Raw genomic sequence first — 19,483 nt, 5'->3', positions numbered from 1 at the left:
CTATAAGCACACAGAGACACCAGAGAGAGAGAGAGAGAGAGAGAGACCCACATTACCAAACTATGTCTTCCCAAATTTACCCGTCTTCTTTTCCCCCTGTTTTTTTTATTTTCAAACCAGTCAGCTTGTGAAGAAAGGGACCAACCGCCCAAACCCATATTGGATAGCACTGGCTTTTTTGCTTATTTGAATTTTCAGTACAGCTCGATTTTAGGCAAAGTTAATGAGCATGCTTTAAGCTGCATTCACATTCTAGAATACATTGATGACATAAATTACTGAATTTAACGGCAGAATGTGCGCTAAAGAATTAAGAGATTTAACGAGTACAACCTCATTCTTCGAAAATTCACATACTAATATATGCCTCCACAAAAAGAAGAATACATAAGAAAATTCCTCATAAGCTCTAGCTCTAAATTTAACATGAACATATCAATCGCGTCTCATTCTTTGAAAATTTTAGACTATAACAATGATATACGTTGCTGAATTTAACGATTAAATATGCGCTGAAAAATTCAAAAAAATATAACCAACGGATCCGAACTACTTAAACTACGATGTGTAGAGTAGCCCTCATTCTTTTAAGTGAATCCAAATTAAAGTTGTTTTGATATAATACTGATAAACTATATAAAAGGAGAGTGCATCTTGGTCACATTTTTGCCTAGTCAAGAAGCAACCAAATATTCACTACTTTGGGAATAAAACGTTTCTTGGCTAAGTAGCTAGGTAGCTTTACGAACAAAGGTTACCATGTGATGATGTCACATTTACAACTACAAATGAAATGAGTGCTATGAGGCCTTGGCCATGCTGTATTGCCTTCACTACGTACTACTGGAAATTCAGACATCCCATGTGAAAATCTACTCTCCTTCAATCTCCATTCGAATTTTAATCACATTCACAACGCATGGGTTTTAATGAACCATTCCCTTTTTTTTTAAGCAGGAAATGTGAATTTCTTGAGGGGCTACTCTCTTACTACTTTATGTTAGATCCAAAGATAAAGGAGAAATTTTCCTCTTTTGTCTACCTTACATCATACCCAACACTATTCTAGATAAGATCTTCACTTTACTTTACATCAAATACTATTTCACGATTCCTCATTTGCTCGTCTCTACTCATCATGTTTAGTCTTGTCGTTATCATCCACCACGCTCCCGCATGTCTCAAGCTCGGGCCTATATAGAGATAAAATGATCCTAACTGCATCTAGAAATGCTATTAACTCGTTAATTAAACAACGTTATAGAACGAAACCACAAGCGGTCTCATCTCTTGCAAAAAAAAATAGGATCCTCTCAATCGTCTTAGTTTTAATTGGTTTCCAATCTCTGCCCCCATCAATCCCAATCCATGAGCTTGATGCCTTCATAACTTGGTTAGAAGATGCATCCCTTGCCAACTAAAATTTGTTTATGCTTTATGCCTTCCCCCCTTTTTATTGTTTCTTTTCTTATGTAGGAATATCTTCAGTCAGCGGCAAACCGAAGGAACCAAAACGATAACATACGAAACCAGATCTACTAAACAGACGATGGCACAGGAATAATAAATCAGTTTTCAGGGTAACTATATATTCTGAAATTTTTAATCGTTAAATCGCTCCAAAGGGTTTTAGAATCTAAAATTCGAAACTCGGGGAATCCCGGGTTATCAACTCAACTAATCCTCAAGGGCACACGTAGAACGCCAAAATTGAACAGCCAGGGCAAGGCAATGAGAAACAGCCAAACAGAAGTGTATCATGTATGCATCCGTGAGGAGTGGAACATCAGACCTATGCTTCCTGAGGAAGTTGACAATGCCGGAGCTACCACCGGATTAATCCGATGGAGATTGGATATTTCTGTTCTATGTTCATCTATATAAATCCTGAGCGTTCAGTTACAGAGCTGCAAATCAAGTTCCCCATTAGACTAACAAGAAGACGTTTCAAGGGGGCAACAAAGCTCATATAGTAGGTGGCACAAACGCAAGTACATATATATATACAACGATCGATAAAATGTATCGCATCCGAAAACAGTGTCGGAGAATATCCATTTTCTCAGTCTATGCGCAACGTTGAAAATACATCGGATAAAGGCCACACGCTGATATATTTACATGCAATTATGATTCACTCCCAGTACTAGATATGATACTCTGAAACTCCAATACGTAAATGCGAGAATAAGCGACGAGCACAAGCTGAACATGAGAAGCTAATATTTATCTATGCAGCTTCCGCAAACCCGATTCTCTCATTGCCATAGTCAAACACAGTATGGTAGCGACCCATGAATACATCTCCCAAGATCCTGTCACAAAAAACAAAACATTAGTAATTTCCTTTTGAGTTGCTCTCTTGCCAACAAGAACAGAAGGATCGTGTAGCCAACAAACGTCACAAATCCCGTTAGAGAAACAAAAGTATATCACCACAATGATCTTGACAAAAGCAGGAGGATCGTAAAACTAAGGGGTAATTTGTTTGAGGTCACACAAATATTTCAATATTAGGATTAGTAGGATTAGGTCATTGAAGAGAAATTTTAGCGAGCGATATTTACTTTAGTTGGAGAAGAAATTGACCTTAGTTGAAGAGGAAAATTGTTTCCATCGACTATATTAGAACTGAGATGTCCATCAACTTATACCAACATATGAAATATTTATTGACCCAAACAAAATTCCTAAATAAAAGTCTATAATAGATGGCAGATTGTACCAGAGAGGTCCGCGGGGAGGCGGGACATCCAAAGCAGTAAATCCACTAATGCATTGTGCTACATCTCCCTCGCCTACCTTGAGCACATACTGATTTCCATAAAAAAAAAAAAACGAAAGAAATATATTAGTAATGCAATCAAGTAAGCCACCGTTAATGCTTTGCATGTACAGACAGGTCAGTAGCTGGAAGAGATAACACAAGATACGCCGTCAAACATAACTTTAAGTGTCAGAACAATGAAAAGCATATCTAAACATTATATGGCACCTGCTCAGGGGTGAGATCAAATGTTTGTCCACCAATTGTAAAGGAAACATTGGGCATGGAAGACAAACCACCACAATCAACTGCAGATTCTCCCATTGGGCTAGGCAACCGATCACAGAGCTGCATTTACAAACCAGATTATAAGCAGACCACAAAACAGGCAACCTAGAGAAACATATCAGAGAAAGGGTAACTTCACCTGATTCACATAGTCAAGAATTCGTTCCTGTGTCTGATTCTGCTTGAGCTGGTTTTGCATCCATACAACCGTCATCTCACAAGCAGAACATGTCGCATCAGATAAGCCACCAGAAACCTTGTGAGCGTTCTCCTCCACAACACTCTTGAGTCCAATACTGACCAGTCACATTGGGCAAAATAAATAATCAGAGTGCACTGGAAATACAATAAATAATATATATATATATATATATATATATATATATATGACAAACTGATTGAAGAAACAAATACATGTATCATAAGTAGCCTTGTTATTGTTATGATAGTTCAAAGCAAACATATTTCTATCATATCCCTCAAACCAAAGTGAGTCTAACCTAACACCACGAGTCCCATCGAATGAGCACAAACCAATCTGAGAGCAGATTTTCGCTGGTTGATCCTGCCGAGATAAAAGTAAAAAATACAGTAAATTAGAAATCAAGAAGTACGTATATAAATCTCCTAGTCCAAACCAAGCTTTTGATTGATTTTACATAACAATGGGAGCATAGAAATTGTACCTTTGCTAAAATTCTCTCAATTATGGTTTCCCCATATTCTGCAACTACAGTCTTGCACTCTTGACTTACAATCCCAGAGGCTCCAATGGCATGATTAAGTTCAGTGATAATAGTCTGCAAATGAGAAACAACGCACAACAAATAAAAGAACAAACAATAAACACATAAACATGCACATCCACACGCAAATACGTTAACCCTCAAACCAGGAACAGACTCAAAGTTACAACAAAATATGTTGTGAAAAATAATTGATTTTCCTCGTCTAAAGAATAATCAATCAATAGGAAAGCAATAACAGCTGAAGTACAAGCTCAAAATCTATGTTTCCACTATAAAAGAGAAAAATTAGAGAAAAAAAATTTGCATTGATTGATGAGAAAACCACAATTGAAAACATCACTAAAATTTGCATATTGATGAGAAAACCATGAAAATGAATAGAATTCCTCTTATAGGAGATGCATTAAGGCCACCCTTAGCAAATTCTGGACCATCTACTTAAGTAAAACGGAGAATGTTCGACTCCAGAACCAAAAAAACACATAATAACATACAAATACACACCGTTGGGCCAACCAACAAAGAAGTTCCAGAATCAGCAATTGCCGAACAGCCATCAGCACAAAATCCTGAAATAGGTATGATTACATCAGACTAGAAGTCAATAAAATCGTACTAAACAAATATCATGTGTAAGAAAGAAGAAAGCAAATATAAAATATCTTTCACTTACCAGTAGTTTGACCATCAATCATAACATCACCCATGTCAAACTGCCAACAAGAGCAATAGAGTGGACAATATTAGAACTTTTTCACAAACTTGATTTTTATCACACAATGAACGTTCAGAACACCAACCTGCCAATAGCCTTTCTGTGTAACAGGAACATATGTGTGCTTTCCCTTGTAGTGATTGGGGTCCACTCCACCAAAAACAATTTCACCTCCTTCTTCTTCATCAGCATTACGGTTAAACCAGAATGAGAAAACTGGTTCCTTCAGGAGACCCTGATTGACCATGTTATACCTACAGAACTCCTAAAGTTAGAATTCTCAGAAAATGAAACATGTGCTATCAACTTCCCTGGGAGTCAATGACACAACCTTGAGGACTAAACAAGGCAAAAATTCATAATAACAACACAGGAGACACAACGTACCACACAGGTACAGCATTTCCAACTGAAATCTCTTGAAATCCAAGTCCAAGTATGCCATCAAATTTGGCTACCAGGAATGTGATGCCGGGTTCCTTTGTTGCCTCAATAAATTCCTGAAACAAACCGCCTGTGTTAGTAAGGGCAAACCACCAACATGAAGTTCAATATGTATGACTAATATGCTAAACTAACCTGATCTTTAACCACAAGATCGCCAACTGTGACATGATCTTCACTAAAGAACCCAGAAATAGCTCCAGTTCCGTACTGGATGGCTGCAGGCTTACCTGCATAATGGAAGAAACCACAATATCGTCTCTCGTCATGAAAAGGAAAATTCCACCAACGAGTACATGCATAAACCCTTGGACTAACAACAATAAATTAGAATAAGCAATCATGCTGACAGAAACAAACCATTTTTGTTGTAGGTGCTCGAACTGCTTGACTTGTATTTCGGATGTAAATAGCACGCAATCTGCACTCATATTCAAAATAGTTACATTGTCTCCTATCTAACATCACGAAGAGAGGAAATTAAATTATTAATAACATATAAAGGATAACAAAACTAAGACAAAAGAAACTCACCGAGAAATAACACTTAGATGAAGGTACCCACAAATTTGAACTACCAGTATCAAATATCACAGTGAACTTCTGAGGGGGAGTGCCAATACCAATCTCACCAAAGTATTGAGCATCCATGTAATTCTTGAGAGATACAATATCAATGTCCTCAGACTCAGCCAAATTCCCACCCAGACGATACTTTTGGAGAGCAGCTCTCAGAGCCTCTCCTTCCTTGGAATCAATCTGGGAAGCAACCCTGTTATTATGATCAAGTTTCCTCTTTTTGAGACCAATCCGGAGCAACCCATCATTAGACTCGCAGAAAACCAACGGACACAAGAGCAAGCACAGAAAGAGAGTCGCTGTAACAGATTTGAGTTTGGTTTCCATGTTTAACTGCATGCAGATAAAAAAACAAAATCCGTTTCCTTAATTGACCAAGAAAAAGAAACTATGAATCACCAAAACAAATCCATTCTAAACCCTTGTTGACGAAAAAACAAAAAAAAACCCTAAGCTTAAAGTGAAACGCAATCACAACAGAACTCCACCGGAGTCACAGTCGAGTTTCCTCACAACATGTACACGCAAACAAAAACTACATCTTCCAGTTGGTAATAAAATTGGATACAATAATCAATCAAAAAATTCAACAAAAACGCGTTACAGACAGAAACGGGTCATCACTGTGTAACACTGCACTCTTTTACTCAATATTTTCTTCAACCACCGTTTATTTTCCTTGAAAATGAATAAAATTCAGATAAAAAGAACAAAATCAGAGTTCAAATTACAAAAAAGTCAGGTCAGCTCGGTTAAATAAATCCAATTTTCGTAATCAACCACAACCATATAAAATAAAACAAATACACTACGATTACTGATCAATTATGCACGAAATCAAAGTTTATCAGAACAAATTATAACGCAAACAGACAGAAAACATTTCTCTAAAAGAATTAAAAAATAAATTCCCGAAGAAAAAATCTATGGTACCTGTTGATCACTGCTTTGATACGAAACTAGGGTTTCGAATTGAATTCCTAAAAAAAATTAATAAATTGAAAGCGATAATTACAAAGGAAATTACAGGAAGAAAATGACTCACAGTAAGTAGGCAGGAAGACGATGAGAAAGGAGGAGTGCGCTTTTCCCCAAACACCTCCCACTGGACAAGATATTTATAATTCCATTTGGATTTCCAAAGCCGACAACTTTTCAATCTTATACGTACACGTGTTCTTGATGACTGATCATCACGTCCGAAGAAGTCGTTTTATTCTTTTCGTACGAGAGAGAATAACCAAGGCGAATGAGCTGTGCTCGTGTGTGGTGAAGACTACAGAGTCTCTGATGATTAGCTTTGGGTCCGAATGGCACAAGCCCATCTCAACTTCCATGATTCTTTCGGCCCAATGACTCAATGCTAATTCTCAAGCCCAAGATAAATTGACCCACTCCCAAGTCCCAAGTTTTGAGTTTAATATGGAGGAGCTTATACAATGAAATATTTTGTGTGGTGTCTGATTAAAAATCAGATGATTGAAACATTAATGGCTTGTTTACGTAACCGTAATTAAAATAGAGGAATTAAATTTGGGAAAATTTGAATTGAGAAGGAATCAGAACAACGTGAAAGATGATATTGCAACTGATTATCAATGTCGTATTTAATGACATCGTCTTCACGTATTAGGAATACATATAAACTAGATTTGATTAAGGTTAGCTTACTAGCGCTTGAAAGAGAATTGGTTTTCCACTAGTTAGTTTCTTTTGAACTCTCAAAATTAACTCCTTCGAATTTGCAGGTCTTTTCAAAAAATTATATATTGTGCATCCCTATGTATGTACTTTCTTATTGTAGTTTTGTGTTGTATTGGTAACAGATTTGCGAAAGAATTTCTACAAGCATTACTAATTTAATTAGAAAAAAATACAGAGAAGATTTATAGAAGTTTATTTTTTTCCCAGAATCTTCAGTAAAAGAGTTAAGAATATCTAGAACATTTCTAGCAACTTTGGTAGTGGCTTTAGCAAACATTAGATAGGCAATTTTATAACCAAAATGTGATGAAAGAATTCCTACTTGATTGTGTTTACTATCTCATTAGCTGTCTAATAAGTGACTCCATGCATAAAATAGACGTAAGGAGGGATCTCCATGTCTAATACCTTTGCTAGGGTAGACATAACCATTAGCCTTCCCATTAATAAGGAAGGAAAAGGAAACAGAAAATACACAATCCATAACTAGATCAATCCAATAATTATCAAACCCTAACTTATCGTAGCAGCTCTTTCGAAATCAATAATTATTAAGCCATTTGATTATTCGAATTTTATTTCAGCTTTATGTACCATACCATGGGTTTTTGCATATTTTAGATGATCAGCTAGTTGTGAATTTAGAGAGTTTTTGAAAGTATAACCCTTGAATGAAGATCTAATAAATATAAACGATTCCCATCGTAAAATGCATTGTAGTTTTAACTTTTTAAGTTATAGAAAGATATTCATCCTTATTATAGAAACTCTATGGCCATATGTACGATTTAAATAAATTGGGCTAAAATTAAAAATAAATAAAAAGACATTGAATCAATGAGAGTCTTTTATTACACTCAAGCTAAATATCGAAGAATTGACTTCATATCAATATTTATCATTACCAATGAAAATGACTTATTCATGTACTGTTGCCACTATCGTGTCTTGGAGAAACATTGTTGTTGGTGTTATTGTTTGATTGAACATTGCCAACGATAGAGGTGATAGCTGCTACCAGAGCCATTGTGAAATTAGGGTCAGCTGTGATGGCTGCTGTTGCTACATTGACTTTGTCAGCCAGTGAGTGTGTAGTACTATCCAACCCTTGAAGGCTATCAAGAACCGAGAATTTAGGTTGGTTACAAAGGGCTTGACCTAGAATTTGTGGCACAGACATAAGATTGTTGTGGGGAAAATTTGAAGGGAGCTGGTTTGGTTGGCCAAGTGGCATCTCTGAGGAAGTGGGAGTGTGAGTGAGGTCCAAGGTGACAGTAGGAAATGGGGCTGTAGCCGAAAGTGTTGCCAAGCTTGGTGGGCAGTTAGGCAGTCCTGTTCTTGCGAGGAAGCTGTTTGAGCTTATTAGGCCATCAGCACTATGATTTGAACCTGATAGAATCATTGATGCTGCTGCTGATGTAGTAGATGCCATGGCCATTGCTGCTGGAGGGAGTGGATGGTTGTGGTGACCTTCGTATGTTGTTATAAGTATTGTTCGATCTTCCGCACATCTTTGTACCTGGTAATGAGGAACCCAATTAGGTCCATTTGTTAGGAAAACTGATTTTCTCATGCCAAATTAATATTTTAACATGTTGTGTGTTATCAGACTGTTAATCTAAAAAGAGAAAAAAAAAAGTTGTACCTGTTTGCGAACCGGGCAACCAGCTGCCATAGTGCAACGATAATAAGCTCGAGGGCATGGGTTTCCTTTAGCCATTTTCTGGCCATACTTTCTCCATTGGCATCCATCAGACATCTGCACGTTCGAATTTAATATTATGAATGCTAGGCTGTGTATTTTACTTTCTTCAAATAGCTAAGACAATCAAGTCTAAGGTAGATATCGAGAGAAAATATTCTGAAATTCTTAAACGAGCCGTACAGTTCTCTTGGTCTTATTGGTTTGTCTATCTTTGAATTATATTCCATCAGTTCCTATTTTCTGCATGTTTTAGGGAATCAAGGTCTTTTTGAAATGTTCGAAAAAGGATATGTTTATATACAGGTATATATAATTTGTCCATGCATCTCATTAGGAAAATTAATTTCAACGAGAGTGGATCATGGTGGGAGGGTAATTAATATTCTTTTGAGATTAATGTTGTCATATAACAACTTATGTTCTAAATTGTAAATTTGGATCACCATGTGTCTAGATAAGAATCAACTTGACCAATGAAACAATTACACCATTTGACAAATTAGGTAGCAAAAAAAAAGATAGTCTGGTGAGAGAACATTTTACGAGTGAGGTAATATTTTATGTATAGATACACACTCATCATATTACTCAAGCAGAGGTCAAGGTAATGAGTTTCATACCATGGAAGCCTCAGATCGTGCTCGAACAGAAACCCGAGCTTTTTTAATCATGGACATGGTTTCGGATGAGGCTTGTTCCACTTCCCTAGGGCTCATCAACTTGGGAACCTTCTTAGGAATCCACCCTTGAAATTCATGGTCAGGGCTATCTTCTGCCCCAGTAGTACTACTTTTTCCACTAATATCCCTGTGAACATGACTAGTACCCTTGCAACACTCCATTGACTCGACTATGTCGTTTCGAGGGGACGACCCAGAACAATCTTGGGATCTGCAGCCTTCATGAGAACACTGTGATAGCTCATCTTTCTGAGCCCTTCCCATATCCATAAATTGTCTTGGAGCAAGATTATTGAACTCGTTCATCAACTGCTTCTCTTTTAGTACCTCTGATCCATTTAAGTTCATCTAAAAAAAGCCATGAACGTGATGATATTAATAAAATTAATCAAAGACATAATTAATCAAGAAACGTAATTGAAAAATAATTATGTATATTTGTTCTATATATACCTTGTGTTGTTCTGCAGTTTGTTGATCAGTCTTTTGATTTTTCAGTTTCACAAGGTGCACCTGCAACGCCTGGTAATTAGTGTTAACCTGATGAATCACGCCTCTCAACCGTTGATTTTCTACATTCATACGGCCTAGTTCAGCTTGAAGAACTGCCAACTACACCCAAAATATTATATATTTTCACTTGAATATCGATCCAAATTAAGATCAAAATAGTTTACTATTTAAAAACACTTGCGGGAAAAAATTTATCAGAGAATATAGGAGTAGGAATAGAATCATCATATCGATTTTTCAAAGCTGAGAAGCAAAAACACTGACTAAATATTCCATGTTAGATGTACCTCATTTGTTCCATGCTTGTCTTCCATATTACCGGACGACGAAGTTCCAACATCCATGGATGATTTGTCGCTACTGGTGTATGTTGTAAGAAGATTCAATCCAGTCTATAATTATAAAAATTACAAAAAGAACAACAAACCCAATAGCACTAAAAGTCAGACGGTGTAAAAAAAATCAAAATATAGAAGTAGTCAATAACAAGTAACCAGCTATATAGTAGTTTCACACATTTACGTCGGGTAGTTGCTTTTCTTGACCAACCCCGTGATGATCGCATTCTTCTTTAATTTCTGCCGTGTGATCCCTAGCTTCTTTCAAACGACCGTTATGAGCAAAGAAGTCTAATTCATCTACAACTCGCTTCCCATGATGATCGTGATCATCCGCCGTCTTGGGAGAAAGTATGACATGCTGTGCTTCAATTGATCTGCAGTTGTGAATAGAATGATCACTAGCTGCAGATTCCATGACGGATATTGTATACACGTAACGTTTCGATTAATTATAGGTTTGGTCTGCTGAGAGTGACGATGTTGGTGATGAAGACGATGACTGTGGTAGGAAGAATAACAAGAGCGAGCTATGGACAGGCAAGTCGTCGTCCTCCTTTGTCCACATAAATATTTAAAGGGTTTGGGGAAAGGAATAAGCACAAGAAGAGAGAGGGGCTAGTGAAGTTTGAAGTCATAGGAGATGCAACAGACTCGGCTTTAAAAGAGTTTGGACTAAGACCATGAGAAAATGAGTGAGATCTTGTACAACCAACAACATCATGAAATAATATATATGGTAGAGAATAGAGGAGTGAGGTCAGGTGGTGCGTCAAGATACCACGTGGCATTACAGTCTCAGGAAGGAGAGAGAGAGAGAGAGAGAGAGAGAGAGATCTGTTAGAATCATCTTATCAAAATATTATATAGGTAAACAAAAAAAATTGATAGAAGTTAAAAGCACCATGAGAAACAAAGTGTGTAGTAGAGATTTTCCAGAACTGTCCTATTTTAATTAAAGAATTGTAACATGTGATCGTAAAATAATAATTAACTGCATCATTAACATATAGCTTTGATTTGACCTTCGCCAAAAAAATTTAGTACATAATTAACGATAATTAGTAGCATTACACCTACTGAAATTTACTACAAGTAATGGTAAAACTCATAGAAAAATTCCAAGGAAAGAATAAACAGAGATGGTTGAAATTTTGATTTATTCCCAAGTATGCAATGCATCGTTCCTATTGGTCTGGCGCAATCCATGTGAGGGCGGAGAAGGGGCGGAGTCAACGATATAGACGGCCAAGCTTCCTTTGCGACTATACTGGGTCCTACGTATGTTCTTGTTTGACTGCCCACGTTTTCGTTTTGGATCAAAGACAGAAAGACAGACAGAAGAGAAGGTGGTGTAGTAATTTTGGTGTTCCAATATTCCAATATTGTCATTGTATAGTCACTCGTTGATTCGCGTGAAATATGATGGAACCTTAAAATAAGATAATATGGAACGTGAGACAATGAAGTGTATATATGTATACGCGCACATTTATAACTGGTCAAAAAGAAAATGTGCAAAATGAATGTGATTTTTCAGTGTCGGTAATACTATTTATACCGTTGTCCGTACTAACAAACCTTAAACATAACACAGTGTTACAATGTTTGTTAACTTATAAAGCAACTCACGCGGTTTATTGTCACAGACTTGTTTCATACCAAATAATTACCAACTAACTAGAAGTGAGAAATGGGTTTTTTTTATATGACCCTTAGGAAACTAGGCTATGTTAGCGAGCCGTATCGTCATTTAGCCGAGGTCAGGTGTTTGTTAGGCTTAGGTAGTAGTGTTGTCGATACATGACCTAGACAGTAGTGGTTTTTGTAACAGTGACCATGAGACTAAATAATACTGAAGAAGTAACGGTTTATAAAAAATGGCTTGCAAAATTGAAACATACCTAAAGTCCGTGTATATGATATATACAATAAAGGATTGTTTGAATTTAAATTTGACTAGTCAACTAAGACAGCTCTAGGATCATGAGAATAAATAATACTGAAGAAGTAACGGTTTATCAAAAATGACTTGTAAAATTGAAACATACCTAAAGTCCGTGTATATGATATATACAATAAAGGATTGTTTGAATTTAGATTTGACTAGTCAATTAAGATGGTTGAAAAAACGGTCTCTACTGGTGTTAGTGCAGATTTTCAATTGCTTTTATAAAATCAACTAGATCAACATATGCGAAAAGTAACTATTTGCATACTGGTCTGATTCAAGTAGCAATAAAATCGTTAACAAGAACAAGGTTAGATACCTCCATTCTACTATGTTTGATAGATAAATGTCATGGAAACTTTGTTAATTCCATGTTGAGATTACTAGAGTTATCTCTTAGTAAAGGACCAATCTATTTCAATTGTTTCACAAACTTTTCTGTTGCGTTATCTGATCCCAGAGGCTTAAAGACTCTCACCCTAAGCATTGATACGTAAAGGTATGATTAGAACCATGATCATAACATTTGGTTGTGAACTATAGAATTTCATATAAGGTGATGAATTCCTACCTAAGGAAACAATTCTGGATACTAAGGGACAAACCCCTTTGTTCCAAGCTAACATAGGAAAACCCCATATAGTGGTACCTAAAATGATAAGGTGGAATGAAGTTACTCTACCTAAAAGATGGAGATTGCAAAATGCAACTCTAGCTCAACCAATTCAAAATAAAGAACCTATTCATATAAATCAATACGAAGATGGAGACTTTGAAATACAATTTTCTAGTGAAATGATGGCTAGTTTAAGTGTTGGTTCTAAATTAAGCATTGATTCTTTGATGCACCAAGACCCCTTCTTTTTTGAACAAATTCATTTGGATGGCCAACAACAAGATCAAACTCTTATGAGCAAGATCGTGAGAGAATTGTTTTTGAAGGTCTTAGGCAAACTAGTGAGCAAGTACAAGTTTTACTTTATAAAGTTGAAACACTGGAGCCACTACCCCTATAAGAAATCCTCCACAACCAAAACCATGATGGTCTGTTGTGGATTCTAACATCTTTGTCATAACAAAGTTCGAACCCGATAAAGAATTTATCAAGTTAGACTATCTTAGTGAAGAAAATGCTTTAAAAAGGAGAATGGTTTGAAAACACTTATAATCAAGAAAGGCAAGCTTTCTTAAAGAAAGCCCATTTTCAGCTCATGAAAGAAAATGAGTTTAATACAAGGTTCTTTACTTGGTATGAATGGTGTGCCAAAAAATGGAAGTTTTTTGAATATGCTAAGTATATAAGTGTCAATGAAAATCTATTCAGAACTTATATCACTAAGGAGGGAAAAGAAGAAAAGGTAATTCACCCTCCAAAAAAGGGTACTCTAGTGAATAAAAGAGGAAATTTTGCCTCTCAATATAAGGAAGTACCTAAAATGGCTTAGGATAGTTAAGCTACCATCACTTCCCTATTTAATGGAGTTTTTGCTGTTCTACAACAAAATAATTATACCAACGTATTCCTTTATTAGGCAAGCAAACATCCAAAATTGAGAATTTGTTTCAGACAAACGGTTTACTAAATGCAACAATTTAGGAACCTAGGCCATCAAGTTGAAAAAGCTTCTAACAGTAAGAACACAAATAACAAGCCCAGTCCAGCCATGTTTAAACCATCTTAACTTCTTTACCTAAAATATCACAAGTTTAGGAAAAACTTTGAGAGATGACAATGATTTTGTAAATGCCTTAGCTAAGAGAATAACTTCTATAAGAATATTTGACAAGAACTCTAAAGTTTCATTGATTACTGAAACTAACCTCTCAAATTTAGAAGAACAATTTACTAATACAGGTCTTGAACTAGGACTAAATAGGATAAAATTTGGGAAAAAGATTTAAAGAACACCCCCAACAAAAAATTACTATCTTTGGCTTTTATCAGTTGATATGCAAGAAAATAATATGGGTGAAAGCATCAAATATGATGGAAAAGCAATAGTTGAATGAAATATTGATGGGCAAACTGAATATCAAATCGTTAATACTGTAAGACACATGATGTTTCCATCAGCCAGTAAATTAAACTGCAACTCTAATAGAGAAATTGCTCAGGCCATAGTCGCTGGGTTTATAAGACAACTTCAAGGATGGTGAAATTTCCATCTGGCTACCAAGCTAAAGAACAAATCTTTGGAGCTACGAGCGTAGTTGGAGATAATAATGGTGAGCCTATTCTACAAGAAGATGCAGTCAATACTCTAATCTATAGCATTGCTCTTCATTTTGTTAAAACTACTTAACTCCAACAAGATTGATCTAGAGAGCTTTTAATGAATCTTAAATGTCCAACTTTGTCTCAGATGGTACAAACATGTTTGTTTTATGCTAAAGTCTTCACTATACTTGATTGTTAAGAGAAATTTCTTCTGGATTACTTTCTCTCTTTGTGGAAACGATAAGAAATAGAACGAGGAACAAATTTGGCGGTGTCATACCTTTTGTTTTAGAAACCCTTTGCACGATGAACCCATTGTCACGCAACGTGAGCGGTAAATACTGTGCCTTAAAATCCCACCGGCGATCATAGAACCTCTTTGCGCGACAAATACCTTGTTTCGTTGTGCAAAGGTCCCTTGAGTGATGAAAAATTCATCACCCAAAGACTTGCGCGATGAAGCATTAAGTATTTATTTTCTTTCCCTTAAACCCTACAAAATATGTGCTACTTGGAAAAGCTAGTTAGCTGCAAAGTTTGATGACCTTATCAATTCTTGTATTTTGAGAAATTGTTTTCGAGACGAAAGAAAATAAATACTTAAAGTACATATTAAATTATTATTCATAATAGAAACTAAGTAATTATTTAATGCTATTGTCCACAAATACATAATTATAAAACTAATTTATTTGTCCATAACATTGAAAAATAAAAACTACTCTATCGGTGGTGCTTCATCATATTAGGCTACATCATACTTCCATTACAGGTAATGACACATACCGACCGAAATCAAGGTGTGCTGGCCGTCACGTGAGGGTGACGTAGCCATGTGCACAGTGCGAAAGCAATAATAATAATAATAATAATGCGAATAAATAAAAACCAACTACTAGCAGTACTAGCTAAGATAACATGCTAGTGCGAGATTAAGTGTGATAATACAACCATAGCATAAGTAGCCTAAGTGCAGTCCAGCAGGACAAATACTAATTATACAACACCCAAAGGTGACCATACAATGGTGATAATCTGTCAAAGTTACCGTGGATTCCTCACAAGCCACCAAAAAGCACTCCTAACTAGAACCTAGAGGGGCGCAAAACAGAAAGTGTGAGTAGGCAAAAACAAAGCTTTTCAAAACCATTTCATTTCTCAAATGTTCTAACCCCTTGCCACAAAACCTGTATAATTTCCCATAAAATAGAATATGTATGTATGTATATATATATATGTATCTCAAAACCATGCTCAACAAGCTTTAATCATAAATATGCTATGCCAAATATCTTAATACGATAGAATAAGTAACTCAAGTAAAATAGATCAATGAGAAATAACATATCAGCCGGATCCACCTAAAGTGGCCTGTACGACTGAACTCCTAGCTCATACATCATGCCTGCACACAAGTCGGAACCACCTATAGCGGCAGGACTGGGTGTAAATAAATATGCTCTAGTGCTACGATCACAAGAAGACTATGCGAATAATCGCGGGTCACCTACGAGTCGGAACCACCTATAGTGGTCTGTACAACAGGACTGTGCACCTAATTTAGATCCAAGGTGAGCGTATGGTGTAGGAGGTGAACATCACTTGAAGGATTGTGCCCTAACCATGGCAAGAGCACTAACATTGGGGTGCATGTTTATGAGCTCTCAACACATCTCACATAATCAACAATTTTACATAAACAATCTACAACTCACCTGGTACTTACCTGAGCGTCCACAGCATCAAATCACATTTATGCATACTATATTAATTCAATGATCTACTTATAAATCAATATGCATCACATTTCTAAACATAAATTCATTTAAATCGATTTTTTGGGAAAAATCTCAAGTATATAGGTATATACGGAAAATAAAAAGCCTACTCACTAGTATGTGGAAGGGTCGTAGCCTCCAAGCCTTGATTGACTGTGCTCGTCCTGAGGATAGGTCTCAACTATAAGCGAGACAACTATATAAACGTTAATTTAAAGCACAAACCAAAATTAGGTAATAACTTCTCATACATTGCTTAAATAGGGTGTTTGAATATACCAACGTAATCTACTCAACACCATGAGCATCCCTATATTTTTAGAAAATTTTCCGACCACCCACGTGCCGGCCAAGGCACGGCCAGACGCGCCCCTACACACGGCCAACCTTAACGGAATAGTTAACTGCCGTTAGGAATATTTTGTGGAATATTCTGTTAAAAACCTTAACAAAAGTTAACGGTGTTACTTGACGCCGTTAGAATATTTGGTCAACTCTAACGGAATATTCGTCTTTTTCTCCGACGAGCCTCGCCAGTCGTCGCCATCTGTAACTTCAATTTTCGCCAGTTTCTGAAAAAACTTTAAAACTTCATATATTTCTTATTCTTAACCAAAAACCATGAAATTTGTATCAAAATGAAGCTTACAACGAGTAAAACAGAACCTTACCACTTTTAGGACTTAAATACAATGGAATCTCACCAGAAAAACCCACGATAATCCGGCCAAACTTCAAACTCGCCAAACTCACTTCCCGACGTCCAAAACACTTCGTTTTTTCTTCTCCGAGCTTTGTGAAGACGTTCTAAAGCTCCCTAGATGCTTTAAAACTTCCAAAAACTTCACGATCATGATTGCTTGAACAATACCCAAATCGGAGCTCGTGAGAAACTAGGGTTTTTGAAGGTTTTAAGTCCAAACAAAGGTATGGATCAACTCCTAGGTTTGCAAGGAGTTTGAATGTTAACTTTAAAACCTCGATCCGTGCCTGAAATGGTTGGTTGAAGGTTTGTCCATACGGTTGTACGGAAATGGAAGAAAATCTGAGAGAGAGAGAGGAGAGAGAGGTCTGAGTGTTTGTGTGTATGGTACGTGGGAGTGTGTTTGTGTGTGTGTGGTCCAGCTTGATCACCAACGAAAAACCACAAAAAGCTAAGTTCTAATTGGGTCCAAAATGATAGGGACCTAACATATTGTCCACATCCAAAACTTAAACCACACAATGCCACAACTGTTCAAGGGTACTTTAGTAATTTCATGCCATCGACACAAATATTTCAGGACGGGTTGTGACAGGTAATGCCTCTTGAATATATCATCCACAAAACTCATTAGGTTCAACTCTATTTCATCAATAATATACCACTATTTATGCAAAAAAAAAATTCAAAATTCAAAATTAAACATTATAATATATTATATAACAAAAATAATTACCAATATATTAACTCCCACTTATTGCTAAGTCATCTAACATAGACTTCTTCAAATCATCCAACACCTTCTTCCAAGACATCCACTCGACCGTAGGACATTTGTTCCGCAATATATACCCAATCTCATACACAAGTTTGGCCTGCGACTCCCTCTTAGATTCCCTAAAATCATTCAAGTTGATTCACTTATGCCTATCATTGTTTTCTCTTTTGCCACATGTATGCGTAATCTTTGCCTTCTTTTTCCCAGATCTTTCTCCCTCACACCCCTTACTCGGACCATAGGCGGAATCGGCCATAGTACGAACATGGATATGAGTGGTTTGGGGGCAAAAGAAAACGAGGGGAAATAAAGGATTTTGAGGAAAACGATGTGAGTAAAAGAGGGAGAGAACCTATCACTTTATATAACCAGGGGACCTTTGCACGATGTAGATTTCATTGCACAAAGGCTGTAGTAATTACATGGGTAGAAACGTTTAATCTGCCATGTTTAAATCACTTTGCGCGATGAAGGGTTCGTAGCCCAAGATAGTAAGGCAATGAATCCCGCGTCACGTAAAGGCTACAGTAATCACATTGCCAGAAACGTTCAACTTGCCACTTCAGAGCTCATTGCACGACGAGATGTCCTTGTGCGAGATTGTAGCGGGAAAATCTTCATTGCGCAAGTTATTGGCTCCAAAAACTCACCTTGCCCGTCTTTTTTCTTTCTCTTTGCGCAACGAAAGTATGCCTTCGTCATGCAAAGTTGTCTTGTGCGATGCGATTCTTCGTCGCACAAGTTTTTTTACTTTTATTTTTGGCAGCTGTTTTTGCGCAACCTTTAGCTAAATTCTTTGCGCTAGTGTAAATTGCATGATGAATTTGCTTTGTTGTACAAAATTTCATCGCGCAAATAATTTTTCCTACTAATGTCAGGTAGGAGAAAGGGGATCAGGGCACCTAAAGTTAAGCTCATGCCCAACGCGGCTGGAGATAATGTCCTTGAAAAGCATATTGGTTTTGACAATAACTTTTATCGGGTTGGAAGAGAGAGAAGTTTCTTTTGTACACATTTGTGTAAGAAAAAGGTAATACTGTTTCTTCAATAATATGTTTCGTGAAGAAAAATGATGTTGTTACATATATTACATCAATTATTTACTTGATGAAGATAATAGTTAACCCTATCACCTCCTCTTCTTATCGACGAAGTATAAAAACATCCAAATGATGAAGTCAAAACCATAGAAAGACGTAACTTGGTATGCCCATAATATCTTATCTCTTACATATAAAGTCAGTCACGACCTTCTCATTTTTCCCACATCTTGCCTCGTCCACTTAACAAAATTTTTATGAATGTTCAAATATCACGGAAAAGTAGTACTAAAGTTAATCCTGTAAGAGTTGGAGGTCACACTTTTTATGTTGTCTATGTGAATCTGTAAGGAATCTGAAACCATGCAAACAAAGCAGCAGACTTAGACTTTGAATATACATCGATTAGTATAAACGAGTTCATATTTTTCGTTATAACTCTGTTAAATATGAACTCTATATTTACTAATATTTTATATTATTCTACCATTCATCCCTCGCCACTCCACTCGGATATATAGACTCTCAAGAAC

The 19,483-nt window shown here is 36.5% G+C and overlaps 2 protein-coding genes across 5 annotated transcripts; both read right to left on the bottom strand.

Moving 5' to 3' along the window:
- Window positions 1-1,945: 1,945 nt before the first annotated feature.
- Window positions 1,946-6,804, bottom strand: LOC137743674 (aspartic proteinase A1). Of its 3 annotated transcripts, none has more exons than XM_068483608.2 (14): window positions 6,588-6,804; window positions 5,498-5,875; window positions 5,324-5,384; window positions 5,099-5,193; window positions 4,907-5,019; window positions 4,605-4,773; window positions 4,478-4,517; window positions 4,309-4,373; window positions 3,742-3,855; window positions 3,556-3,620; window positions 3,195-3,351; window positions 2,996-3,115; window positions 2,726-2,814; window positions 1,946-2,315 (listed from the first exon to the last, which is right to left on the bottom strand). In XM_068483608.2, the coding sequence occupies exons 2-14, from the start codon at window positions 5,867-5,869 to the stop codon at window positions 2,231-2,233; spliced, it is 1,545 nt and encodes a 514-aa protein (XP_068339709.2). In that variant the 5' UTR covers window positions 5,870-5,875; window positions 6,588-6,804; the 3' UTR covers window positions 1,946-2,230. The 3 variants fall into 3 exon arrangements, with proteins under 3 accessions (XP_068339709.2, XP_088535236.1, XP_088535235.1); XM_088679110.1 differs by having other exon boundaries at window positions 6,476-6,635; XM_088679109.1 differs by lacking the exon at window positions 6,588-6,804 and having other exon boundaries at window positions 5,498-5,881.
- A 1,229-nt stretch (window positions 6,805-8,033) lies between these two features.
- Window positions 8,034-11,052, bottom strand: LOC137743933 (putative WRKY transcription factor 31). Of its 2 annotated transcripts, none has more exons than XM_088679108.1 (6): window positions 10,661-11,052; window positions 10,432-10,536; window positions 10,085-10,243; window positions 9,569-9,979; window positions 8,892-9,002; window positions 8,034-8,765 (listed from the first exon to the last, which is right to left on the bottom strand). In XM_088679108.1, the coding sequence occupies exons 1-6, from the start codon at window positions 10,898-10,900 to the stop codon at window positions 8,169-8,171; spliced, it is 1,623 nt and encodes a 540-aa protein (XP_088535234.1). In that variant the 5' UTR covers window positions 10,901-11,052; the 3' UTR covers window positions 8,034-8,168. The 2 variants fall into 2 exon arrangements, with proteins under 2 accessions (XP_088535234.1, XP_068339963.2); XM_068483862.2 differs by having other exon boundaries at window positions 8,892-9,005; window positions 9,572-9,979.
- Window positions 11,053-19,483: the final 8,431 nt, after the last annotated feature.

This window comes from Pyrus communis, chromosome 11 (genome assembly GCF_041283825.1).
Source record: "Pyrus communis isolate YQ-2024b chromosome 11, ASM4128382v1, whole genome shotgun sequence".
Taxonomy (NCBI): Eukaryota; Viridiplantae; Streptophyta; class Magnoliopsida; order Rosales; family Rosaceae; genus Pyrus; species Pyrus communis.
Note: the sequence above shows the minus strand (reverse complement) of the source record. Positions and strands in the feature narration are given on the sequence as shown.